The sequence below is a fragment of the Pelophylax lessonae genome (assembly GCF_965119305.1).
Source record: "Pelophylax lessonae genome assembly, chromosome: 3".
NCBI classification, from domain to species: Eukaryota; Metazoa; Chordata; class Amphibia; order Anura; family Ranidae; genus Pelophylax; species Pelophylax lessonae.
This window is the reverse complement of record NC_138770.1, coordinates 40,418,487-40,432,084: the sequence shown is the minus strand read 5'-3', so window position 1 is coordinate 40,432,084 and position 13,598 is coordinate 40,418,487. Positions and strand designations below refer to the sequence as shown.

General features: G+C 45.0%; 1 protein-coding gene across 1 annotated transcript in view; it reads left to right on the top strand.

Annotated features, from left to right (window-relative positions):
• The window catches only part of LOC309550292 (uncharacterized protein), a 979,642-nt gene that overhangs the window by 649,386 nt on the left and 316,658 nt on the right, over positions 1–13,598 (top strand). The window contains 1 exon segment of the mRNA XM_082250695.1: positions 4,160–4,925. Coding sequence (XP_082106821.1) covers positions 4,160–4,925 — 766 coding nt within the window.

The following is a 13,598-nucleotide window of genomic DNA, read 5'->3' as shown; positions in this document are numbered from 1 at the left end:
GTTAAACTGAGTTGACTGAATGGGCTAAGCTTTGCGCTGTGACCTGGAAGGGGAGCAGCTGCAGTTTATCTGTGATGCCTCTTTGGATGCGGCTCCCCTAGTGGCTCGGCTCTCTGTTTCGGCCGTAGTCCATCGTCGTGTCTTTTGACTCAAATGCTGGTCTGCGGACCAGACGTCTAAAAAGGCCTTGACTGATCTTCCCTTTCAAGGAGATCGCCTGTTTGGTGCTACCCTGGATGACATCATTAAAGGTCTCACAGGGTGGAAGAGTACCTTTCTTCCGCAGGCTACTAAGGGCAAGGACCCTTGTCGTAGATGTGGGCCCTCCTTCTCGGCTCATTAGAAGTTTTTTCATTCCTCAAGGTCGACTGACAAGGGATCGAAGCCTTTCAGGGCCTCATCTGGAGGATCCAAGCGAACTTGGTCTGGCAAGTCAAGAGCGGGCTTCTCCAGACTCGCGGAGGAGGCTCCTTCAGCATGAAGGTGCGCCCTCACCCATATCTGGGGTGGATGGGACGTCTTCGCTGGTTCCCGGACCTGTTGACTCCCTGGTACAAGACAAGTGGGTCCACAAAGTCAAACAGACCGCCTACAAGATCAAGTTTTGTTCTTACTCTCCAGAAAGGTTCTTTCCTTCCAACGTGCGACTGTCTCCAGCCCGCTTACAGGCTCTCTTTGGGGAGGGCAAGACCTTTTGCTTCAAGGGGTGATCGTCCGGGTTCCGACTTCGGAACGTTTTCAGGCTTTTTTTATTCAAACCTGTTTTCAGTCCTCAGGAAGGAAGGCAAGGTGCGTCCAATTCTGGACCTCAAGGCGCTGAACTGCTTTGTGTGGGTGCAGAAGCTCAGCATGGAGTCCATTCGCACGGTGGTGGCTTGCCTACATCAGGGGGATTTTCTTGCCTCCATTGACATCAAGGACGCTTACCTTCACATTCCAATATGTGTCAGTCATCAGTGCTTCCTCCACTTTGCTGTGGGAGAGGAGAATTATCAGTTTGTGGCGTTACCCTTTGGTCTCGCCTCCGCTCCTCGGGTTTTCACGAAAGTGTTGGCCCGGTGCTACCACTGTTACTTCAGCGGGGGATTGCGGTCCTGGGCTACTTGGATGACCTTCTTCTGTGAGCAGTCTCCTACTGCACTGGTGGAAAACCCGGAGATCACCATATGGACCCTGAAGGAGTTCGGCTGGATAACTAATCTTCAGAAGTCTGCCTTGGTTCCTTCCACAAAGCTTGACTATCTGGATCTGACTCTGGACTCGGCCTTAGCCAGAGTACTCCTTCCTCTGGACAAATTCTAGAATCTGCAGGCTGCAATTTGCCTCCTGCTGTCCAGCAGATGGTCATCCCTCCGGACTTGCATGCAGGTGCTGGGCCTGATGGTGTTGACCTTCAAGGCGGTCCCGTTTGCACAGTTCCATACGTGGTCCCTGCAAGGGAGTTTCTGATCAAATGGGACAAGAATCTGCAGTCTCTGGACAACCAAATCCAGCTGAGCTTGGGTACAAAAGGGTCCCTAATCTGGTGGCTTTGTGCTTTGGCAGGGCAAATCCTTCCTCCCCTTGTATTGGATGGTGGTCACCACCGATGCCAGCCTGTCTGGGTGGGGAGGCGTTCTCAACAGAAATTCTGGAAGAGTCCAGACTACCGATCAATGTCCTGGAGCTCTGGACAATCAGACTGCCTCGAACATTGGACAGATTGTCTCCATTGATGTCCAGTGCGCATTCAATCAGACAATGCCAAGGCCGTGGCTTATATCAATCACCATGGGGGCACAAGAAGTGTCCTGGCGGCTCTGGAGGTAGCCGGCATTCTCGGGTGGGCAGAACTTTTCGTCCCAACTCTCTCCGCCGTACACATTACCGGTGTGGAAAACTGGCAGGCGGATTACCTCAGTCAGCAGGCGTTGGACCAGGGGGAATGGTCTCTTCATCCGGAGGCATTTCATCAGTTGTGTCTCCGATGGGGCACCCCCGAGGTGCATCTGTTGGCATCTTGGCTCAACAGAAAGGTGCAGAGGTTTGTAGCACGGTCATGGGATCCTCTGGCGGACGCCACAAACGTGCTGGTGGCCCTGTGGAGTCAGTATTGTCTGATTTACGCCTTCCCTCCTCTCAAGTTTCTGCCAAGAATTCTATGCAGGATCGATGCAGAAGGGATTCTGGTCATCTTGGTGGCCTTGGCGGGCCTGGTACGCTGAGCTGGTGCGGCTGGTCGCCGACGTTCGTTGGAAGCTACCTCTCAGGGAGGATCTGCTGTCCCAAGGGCCAATTTTCCATTCTGCTTTACAGTCGCTGGCTTTGACGGCTTGGCTGTTGAAAGCCAGGTGCTGAAGGATAGGGGTTTGTCTGAATCGGTGATTCCAACGCTGTTAGAAGCTGGGAAATCTACTTCTGGGAGGATCTACCATCATACGTGGAAGGCGTACATTGCATGGAGTGAGTCCCTTGGGGTTTATCCTCGCTCCTTCAGAGTGGCTCGGATCTTGACCTTCCTTCAACGGGGGGTTGAACAGAAATTGGCCTTGAGTACCATCAAGGTGCCAGGCGGTGGCTTTGGCGGTCTTCTTCCAACGATCCTTGGCCACACACTCCCTGGTGAAAACCTTTCTTCAGGGTGTTCCATACTTGGTTCCTCCAGTGCGGTCTCCATTGCCGCCTTGGGACCTCAATTTGGTGCTTTCGGTCCTCCAGAAGCCTCCCTTTGAGAATCTCCTTTGCTTACGCTGTCTCAGAAAGGGGCTTTTCTGGTGGTTATGACCTCTGCGCGCATGGTGTCGGAACTGGCGGCATTATCCTTTCGTTCACCTTACTTGGTGATTCACAGAGATATGGTGGTTCTTCGGCCCTGCCTGTCATTCCTTCCAAAGGTTGTCTCTGATTTCCATTTGAATGAAGACCTTGTGCTGCCTTCCCTGTGTCCCAGGCCAAAACATCCTAAGGAAATTGCCTTGCATGCCTTGGATGTGGTTCGGGCAATTAGGGTGCACCTGGCAGCTACGGAGTCTTTTAGGAAGTCGGACTCACTATTTGTGCTTACGAATGGGCCTCGGAAAGGGTTGTCCGCTTCCTCTGTGACCATTTCCAGATGGATCAGACAGACGGTGATTCAGGCCTATTCCATCAGGGGTCAGGTTCCTCCTTTCCCTGTCAAGGCGCACTCTACTCATGCACTCAGTGCCTCCTCGGCCTTCCGTCATCAGGCGTCGGTGACGCAGGTTTGCAAGGCGGTCACCTGGTCGTTGGTGCACACTTTCACAAAGTTCTATAAAGTCGATGTGTTGCCAATTGTGGATGCTTTTTTTGGTCGCAAGGGTTTGCAGGCTGCTGTTTGGAGGACCTGGTCCTCTTTTAGGTGTATTGTTTTTTTTCAGGTGGTCTCCAGTTGTTTTGGTTACGCTCCTGTTGCCTGGTTGCTACTGTTTAGCCTTGGGAATCTTTTGCTATTCCTACCCCTCATGTTTAACACTGCTTTGGGACGTCCCAATGGTTAGGAAGATCAGGAGCTGTGTCCGTCAATGCACAAAAGAGAAAATGGGATTTTTGACTTAACGTAAAATCCATTTCTCTGATTTTCATTGACAGACACAGCACCCACCCCTCTGCAGAGTTATTTTCTTCTGACACTGCATGTAATAAAACTGAGTGCCTATAGCAGAGAGATGGAAGAAACCCCCTGGGACTGCCCAAAAGTGTAGCCAGACTTTTTTTCTGCCTATTATCCTACTCCTGTAGGAGGCAGTATAACCCAATCAGGAGCTGTGTCCGTCAGTGAACATCAGAGAAGTGGATTTTACGGTAAGTCAAAAATCCCATTTTTTCCAGGACACGCCTTTAAAAAATCCTTAAAGGATCGTCTCACTTTATCTCCAGGTTGTGAAATGGAAGATGAGGACATCACAAGAGATTGTGCAGGAGAAAAGACAATGAGCTCAGCTATGGATGATCCCGCTCCCTCTGAGAAACCTCGTATTGTGGGGGATGGTGCTGGAATTCAGAGTGAGGAGAAATTTTCCTGTCCTGAATGTGGGGAAAGTTTTAGCTCTGAATTAAATCTTTCAATACATCAGAGATTTCACACAGGTGAGAAGTCACATTCCTGCTCTAAATGCGGGAAATTTTTTCTTCATAAATCAGAACTTGTCATACATCGCAGATCTCATACGGGCAAGAAGCCAAATTCCTGCCGTGAATGTGGGAAATGTTTTACCACTAAACCAAAACTTGTTAGACATCAGAGATCTCATACAGGTGAGAAGCCATATTCCTGCCCTACATGTGGGAAATGTTTTACAACTAATTCAAAACTGGTTGGACATCAGAGATCTCACACGGGAGAGAAGCCGTATTCCTGCCCTGAATGTGGGAAATGTTTTACAACTAAACCAAAACTTGTTAGACATCAGAGATCTCATACGGGTGAGAAGCCATATTCCTGCCCTGAATGTGGAAAATGTTTTACAACCAAATCAAAACTTGTTGGACATCAGAGATTTCACACGGGTGAGAAGCCATTTCCCTGCCTTGAATGTGGGAAACGTTTTACAATTAAATCAAAACTTGTTGGACATCAGAGATTTCACACGGGTGAGAAGCCGTATTGCTGCCCTGAGTGTGGGAAATGTTTTACAATGAAATCAAAACTTGTTAGACATCAGAGATCTCACAGGGGGGCGAAACCATATTCCTTCCCTGAGTGCGGGAAAAGTTATTTACAAAAATCAGACCTTGTTTTACGTAAGAGATCTCACGCTCGCGTAAAGCCGTATTCCTGTCCTGAGTGCAAAAAATGTTTCTCAAAGAAATCACACCTTGGTAGACATCAGCGATTGCACACTAAGGAGAAGCAAAATTACTGTCCTGAATGTGGGAAATGTTTTACTTATAAATCACACCTTGTTAAGCATCAGAGATCTCACACGGTTGAGAAGCCATATTCCTGCCCTGAGTGTGGCAGATGCTTTTTACAGAAATCTGACCTTATTAATCATCAGAAATCTCACACAAAGAAGAAGGCATATTTTTGCCCTGAGTGTGGGAAATGTTTTTCAGACAAATCAAACCTTAGTAAACATAAGAGATCTCACAAGGGGGAGAAGCCATATCCCTGTCCTGAGTGTGGGAAATGTTTTTTACAGAAATCAGACCTTGTTAGACATCAGAGAGTTCACACTGGGGAAAAGCCGTATTGCTGTCCTGAGTGTGGGAAATTTTTTTCACAGACCTCAAACCTTATCGAACATTGGAGATTGCACATGGGGGAGAAGCCACATTCCTGCACTGCAACTGAAATGTTTTATACGGAGGTCAAGACTTCTTAAGCATCAGAGATCTCACACAGGGGAGAAGTAATTTTCCTGTGCTGAGTGTGGGATTTTTTTTTTTTTTACAGAAATTAGACCTTGTTAAACATCAGAGGGCTTGCAATAGGGTAGAAGCTGTATATAATATGACAGCTTAAATGCCCAACGAAAACCAAATAAAGGTATAAGCTATCCCAAGCGCTTCAAATGAGGACCACTCACCAATAAATAAATTGGCTATGCAGCTACTTAACTAAAACATATGGAGAAAGATATATAATAGATAGATACTCAGCAATATCCCTATATATATATATATATAGTAGCGCAAACTTGTCAAGAAGCAAGTGCCAAAAAAAATACTGTGCCCACTGCACAAAAGTCCGAAATGCAATAGATGTCACATAGGCAGCAGGAAAAAGTTCAGAAATGACTCAAACAGTCCATAATCCTTCACTCTATCTCCTGGGATGATAATGTACGAAGACGTGTTTCTCAAAAGGATCACCACCACCACCGTGCTCCAAGGGGGGAGGAGAATTGCCCACTCACCAGATGCTGTGGCCCAACCCACTTTCGTGTTTGAGCATTCAGGCTTATAATGATGGTCACTGGTCCAGAGTATCCACAACAGGAATCGCACCAGCGCAGTCAAAAAAAGCTCAGCAGCATATGGGGAGGAGAGAACATAATCCCAATAGCGTGATACCGTTTGAAAGGGTTTTATTAAATAAAATAAAACATAAGGTAACACACTCACATGTCTTGTATGTCATCCAACGCAAAAAAACAGTCACGAATAGGGGAGGGATACCCTTCGGGAGATGATGTCCAGGCTCCACGCCGTGGACGCCGCGCCTTCTGGGTAATCCGAACTCCTCTTACACAGCCTGGTTACATCGCCTGGTCACGCCCCGACGCGTTTCGTGATTTCCACTTCTTCCCCGGGAGCGTGACCACGGCGGCTTGGCGGTAACCTTAAATACCCATGCCCATCAACCCACAGGGCGGGGCCAGGGTTGACATCATCGGCCATTGGTGGTTGCTCAGGTGTGTCGACCAATCACAGACTAGATTTACAGGATCACTTCCTCTCAATTCACTAATCTCTATGGTACATTACCCTATAACCCGGAAGTAGGGTGGTGCCGAGGTTCACACCATCGGTTATTGGTGGATGCCTGTAGAATAACGGCCAATAGCAGGCTAAGACAGCACAGTAACCCTCCATCTCGCCACTATTCACTACAATGGGCCGTCCTACGACCCGGAAGTATAGCACACAGGAAGTTAATTGCACCCTTATGCTGAAAGCAAAAAGACACCAACCACTCAACCACCAATAGACCGATAGTATCCATACAAAATCGCTAGTGTATATACATACTTAAAACGCTGTAAATTACATCACTTTCCATTGGTAGTGACGATCGTGTTCTGACCAATCATAGTGATTCAGCTTTACGCCCAATCAGCTAAAACTTCCTCCTTAATTAACATATGACCCGGAACAATAATAGCACGGATTCCCGGCCGGATGTAAGGTCTCCATGACCCGGAAGAATAATAACATAGAGTCCCGGCCGGATGTATGGGCTCCACCCACCAGAAATACCAAGAAGTTATTTATGTGTACTCAGTACACTATGCACAACAGCAGCTCCAGCATTCCAGGTGGCTCAGCAAGTAGAGTCATTGGCAAACACACTGGAGGTCACAGGTTCAAGTCTGGGTCCTGACATTGTGAAAATACACCTGTTAATTATATGCACATTTAAAGAGACTATGCACAACAGTGCCATCTACCAATGGAAGTGTAACAATGTAAGGAAAATTTGTATGGAAGTATAATCCATATACCAAAGATATCATAATAATAAACAAAAACATGTCACACCAGAAAAAAGAACACGAATCTATTGGAAACTAATAGGCAAAACTAAATATAAATAAGTAAAATCATTAAAATATTTAAAATAACCCTAAGCCCATAACCAACGCTAGACAGCATGAGTCACAAGCCTAGGGACATTTGTGTGTGCGGACACTTTGGGGGATCACGGTCCTCCCAACGCACATCATCCAAAGATGAAAGATCAAGTATAAAATAATATAATATAGAGTTGGAAACTAAAATCAATGATCACTAATAAAACAATTTAAATCCAACTCTATATTTAATCCTACAGGGCTCAAAGATTGGGTCTGGAATATCCATTTTGTTTCGCACTTTGATAATTCCCTAACCCAATTGGCACCCCTCCACGGGGGTGTCACCCGCTCAACACCCCAGAATTGTAAACAACTGGGGTCCCGTTGGTGATGTGAACGGAAATGGGCTGGGACACTGTGCTCTGTTTTGCCCTTAATAATATTGCTGATGTGCTCCCCAACTCTAATTGTCAAAGTGCGTTTAGTTCGTCCTATATAAATGATTTTGCAGGGACACATTAAAGCATACACCACATGCGTGGTATCACATGTGATGAAATGCCTAATGTCGAAACTCTTGTCAATTGCTGCAACATAAAAGGACTCACGTCTCCTCTGATTTTGGGGGGTATACGAACATGACTTACATCTCCCACATTTGTGAAACCCTCGTCTACCCGGAAAGAAGGAAGTATCCGGGGGATTAAGGATCTTCTTCACCACCCTGTCCCCAAAGCTCGGGGCCCTACGGTAAATGAAGGATGGAACATCGGGCAACACAGGTCCCAATACTGCATCCATCTGCAAGATGTTCCAATGGGTTTTGAAGATGGCTTCTACTTTTTTGTGGTCCTCACAGTAATCAGACAAAAAACTCCATTGTTTATCGTCAGATCCATTTGTGGGTCTCGTCACGTTCTGCAAGCATGCAGCTCGAGGGATATCCAGAATATTTTCAATCTCTTACTCAAGACATTGTTCGTCATATCCCTTTTGGATAAACCTCTCCTTTAAGAACATTGGTTTGGGCGATATAGTCTTCTTCAAATGTACAGTTCCGTCGTACTCGCATGAACTGGCCACGCGGTATATTACGCAGCCAGTTCGGGTGATGTCCACTTTGAATAGACAGGTAACTGTTTCTATCTGTAGACTTGAAGAAGACAGACGTAGTTAGTCTGCCCGAACCCTTCTTTATATTTACGTCCAAGAAGTGGATATCCGTTAAACTCCAATTGAACTCGAGTTTGATGTTATTTGTATTAGTATTCAAATAGCTCATGAAGTTCAATAATGAGGACTCTGTGTCGTTCCATACAAAAATAATATCGTCTATGAATCGACGATAGAAAAGGAGTTCTGGTCTCTCCCTACAAAATACATGTTTGTCCTCCCACTCTGCCATAAAAAGGTTGGCGAGACTGGGAGCGAATTTCGCTCCCATTGCCACACCTTTCTTCTGGCTGTAGAAGGACTGATTATACCAGAAATAGTTATGCCCTAGACAAAAGTCAATCACATGTGATACCACGCATGTGGTGTATGCTTTAATGTGTCCCTGCAAAATCATTTATATAGGACGAACTAAACGCACTTTGACAATTAGAGTTGGGGAGCACATCAGCAATATTATTAAGGGCAAAACAGAGCACAGTGTCCCAGCCCATTTCCGTTCACATCACCAACGGGACCCCAGTTGTTTACAATTCTGGGGTGTTGAGCGGGTGACACCCCCGTGGAGGGGTGCCAATTGGGTTAGGGAATTATCAAAGTGCGAAACAAAATGGATATTCCAGACCCAATCTTTGAGCCCTGTAGGATTAAATATAGAGTTGGATTTAAATTGTTTTATTAGTGATCATTGATTTTAGTTTCCAACTCTATATTATATTATTTTATACTTGATCTTTCATCTTTGGATGATGTGCGTTGGGAGGACCGTGATCCCCCAAAGTGTCCGCACACACAAATGTCCCTAGGCTTGTGACTCATGCTGTCTAGCGTTGGTTATGGGCTTAGGGTTATTTTAAATATTTTAATGATTTTACTTATTTATATTTAGTTTTGCCTATTAGTTTCCAATAGATTCGTGTTCTTTTTTCTGGTGTGACATGTTTTTGTTTATTATTATGATATCTTTGGTATATGGATTATACTTCCATACAAATTTTCCTTACATTGTTACACTTCCATTGGTAGATGGCACTGTTGTGCATAGTCTCTTTAAATGTGCATATAATTAACAGGTGTATTTTCACAATGTCAGGACCCAGACTTGAACCTGTGACCTCCAGTGTGTTTGCCAATGACTCTACTTGCTGAGCCACCTGGAATGCTGGAGCTGCTGTTGTGCATAGTGTACTGAGTACACATAAATAACTTCTTGGTCTTCCTGGTGGGTGGAGCCCATACATCCGGCCGGGACTCTATGTTATTATTCTTCCGGGTCATGGAGACCTTACATCCGGCCGGGAATCCGTGCTATTATTGTTCCGGGTCATATGTTAATTAAGGAGGAAGTTTTAGCTGATTGGGCGTAAAGCTGAATCACTATGATTGGTCAGAACACGATCGTCACTACCAATGGAAAGTGATGTAATTTACAGCGTTTTAAGTATGTATATACACTAGCGATTTTGTATGGATACTATCGGTCTATTGGTGGTTGAGTGGTTGGTGTCTTTTTGCTTTCAGCATAAGGGTGCAATTAACTTCCTGTGTGCTATACTTCCGGGTCGTAGGACGGCCCATTGTAGTGAATAGTGGCGAGATGGAGGGTTACTGTGCTGTCTTAGCCTGCTATTGGCCGTTATTCTACAGGCATCCACCAATAACCGATGGTGTGAACCTCGGCACCACCCTACTTCCGGGTTATAGGGTAATGTACCATAGAGATTAGTGAATTGAGAGGAAGTGATCCTGTAAATCTAGTCTGTGATTGGTCAACACACCTGAGCAACCACCAATGGCCGATGATGTCAACCCTGGCCCCGCCCTGTGGGTTGATGGGCATGGGTATTTAAGGTTACCGCCAAGCTGCCGTGGTCACGCTCCCGGGGAAGAAGTGGAAATCACGAAACGCGTCGGGGCGTGACCAGGCGATGTAACCAGGCTGTGTAAGAGGAGTTCGGATTACCCAGAAGGCGCGGCGTCCACGGCGTGGAGCCTGGACATCATCTCCCGAAGGGTATCCCTCCCCTATTCGTGACTGTTTTTTTGCGTTGGATGACATACAAGACATGTGAGTGTGTTACCTTATGTTTTATTTTATTTAATAAAACCCTTTCAAACGGTATCACGCTATTGGGATTATGTTCTCTCCTCCCCATATGCTGCTGAGCTTTTTTTGACTGCGCTGGTGCGATTCCTGTTGTGGATACTCTGGACCAGTGACCATCATTATAAGCCTGAATGCTCAAACACGAAAGTGGGTTGGGCCACAGCATCTGGTGAGTGGGCAATTCTCCTCCCCCCTTGGAGCACGGTGGTGGTGGTGATCCTTTTGAGAAACACGTCTTCGTACATTATCATCCCAGGAGATAGAGTGAAGGATTATGGACTGTTTGAGTCATTTCTGAACTTTTTCCTGCTGCCTATGTGACATCTATTGCATTTCGGACTTTTGTGCAGTGGGCACAGTATTTTTTTTCAGGGTAGAAGCTGTGTTCTTGCACTGAATGTGGGAAATATTTTACTAAGAAGTCAAAACCTTTCTAGACATCAGAGATCCCACAATGGGGGGAAGCCGTATTCCTGCCTTGTATGTGGGAAAGTTCAAAACTTTCTAGACATCAGAGATCTCACACAGGAGAGAGGCCATATACCTGTCTTGTATGTAGAAAATGTTTTACACAGAGATCGGATTTTGTTAGGCATCAGGACTTGCACACAGATGAGAAGCCATATTCCTGCCATGAGTATGGAAATCAGACTTTGTTTGACATCAAAGATCTCACAAGAGGGGTGTTAGGGGTGAGCTGAAGGTACCTGGGTTCAGTTCACTGTACTTGCTCATGAGCTCTGAATGTTGATCTCAACCCTGTTCCTTTAATAATGCATAAAGTGAAATATTAAAAATGCTATGTATTATTATACTATAATAAAAATCCCTTTAAATTATTAGCTTTTGAGATGACCTAAAGCTGTCTATGAAGTGACATGCGGATGATGTAAACAAGAAAAGTGACATTTACAAAGATAAGAAAAACATTTAAATTGCTGGCTGCTAAATGACATTTCCTGGACAGCTTTCCTAGGTTTGTAAACAAAGAGGATTCTCTTCATCCATAGCAGATACTTATCCTAAGTGAGGGTCTGATATGGATTTTAAGCAGGACCCACAAAAAATAATTCTAAAAAGTCACCTATACCCTAGCAACCGGTGACCACATTGGTCATTGGGTTTTTTTGGTGTACCATACCAACCAATGACTTTTTGGAAAAAAAAGAAAAACCCAAAACAAACAGCATGCCCCACCCCCAAATAAGTCAATATGTGACCCGTATCCTTGATTAGGGTTTTGTGTGGATTTTAGGATAAACCCCATGCAAATAATAAAAACAAAAACTGTGTGGTCTCCCTAAATTTTCCTACCAGACCCCTTGGGCATGGAATGGATTTTAAGGGTGAACCCCAATTCAAAATAGTGTAAAGCCCAACCCAAAGTCTATACCTGACCCTTATCTAAGTCTGCAGCCTGGCTGGCCGAGAAAAGTGGGCAGTGAGTATGATAAGGCATATTACTCCCATGCTGAGGAGGATAAAGGCCTTTTCCCCACAACTCTGGCCTTCTGGTTGTAGGGTCTGTGGGGGGGAGACAAAATCTGAATGTTCATTTAAAGAGATACATGCCCCTCACCATGTGACTAAATAAGGGGTTACACAGTAAAAAAAAAAAAATCAAAAAGTAATAAACACATTGATATTGATTGAGAAATACCAATATTGGAAGAAAAAACGCCTAGTCAGGGTGGCGAAAAAAAAGTCAATTTTCATAAAGTCCTATTAAAGGAAACAAATTTTCCCAGGCTCTAAATCCATTGCCAATCGCATCCGGAAAAGCAGAAAATTGTCAAACATGATGTATGGTGCCAAATAAAACCAATGCCGACACAATCACTCTAAATCACTGCTTATCATGAATGACAGTTTCCAGCCCCTTAGCTGAGTCTAAACAAAGGGCATTACCAAATATGGTTATGTTGACCATGCCCTTTGTTTAGATTCAGCAAAGGGGCTGGAAACTGCCATTTATGATGAGCTGAATCTATACAAAGGGCATGACCAACTTTGAACATGACTATATTTGGTCAAGGACATCAACCAACCCATCACCCCCCCCCCCCCCCCCCGTGATGTCACCAGGAATATCCTTACTCTGTATACATTTTCTATCGGCTGGGAGCTGTTTTTTGCAGCAAGACTCCAGATGTGTCAACGTGTTTTGTTTTTTTTTTTTTAACGCTGGAAGGTTGCAGTTGTATATGTTTTGAGTTTGTATCAATGGGCAATTATTAATTATTTACATTATTGGGGTTTTTTCAATAAAAGACTTGTCACAGGTGTGTGTTTATTTATGTGGCAGAGTGCCTCTTTTTTTGTCTTCCACATTGGGAGTAGCAGGGCCTTTTTAAGCCCCATACCCACAGTTTCCTGGGCTCCCATCATCCCCTGGACTCCTAGACATACTCATCAAGTATACTTTGCAGCTCCTCTCGCTTTCTGTGACTTACTGGGACCATACCTGCTAAAGCAAAGTTAAGTGCAGGGCACTGCTGCATCAGAATCAATGAGTGCTATAAAAGGGCATAGGAGCACACAACACTAACATAGATCCCAGTCAAAGTGGTGGACATTGTCCATATAGATTTGCCAATGCAGCCATTCAAGTAGGGCAGGGGGGGTCTTCAAACTACGGCCCTCCAGTTTATTGGGAACTACAATTCCCATCATGTCTGTGAATGTCAATGTTTCATGGGATGTGTAGTTTAAGGGATCCCTGAAGTAGGGTGGCATTTCTCACAGCTGCTTGGACTACCTTACAAGAGAATTCTGCACCTGTGTGGTTCAACTGCCTGGACTATCCTCTGCAACCAGTCCCCTGACAAAAGAGAGAGAGAGTGCCCGTCTACCCCCTGGGGCACTGCAGGTATTTTTACGGAAATAAGTATTTATTTACTGGTGACCGTGATACAACAAATAAAAAAATGACTTTCTACTGCAGAAGCAGCATCATGTTCAGGCTGGCCAAATTGTTCCATATACTGTATAAATTATACAGCGCTAAAAGTGTTTTAAAAATGCTTATTTAACTTGTCTATCCCACATTTTGTCTAGATCTCACGTCTATATTATTACAG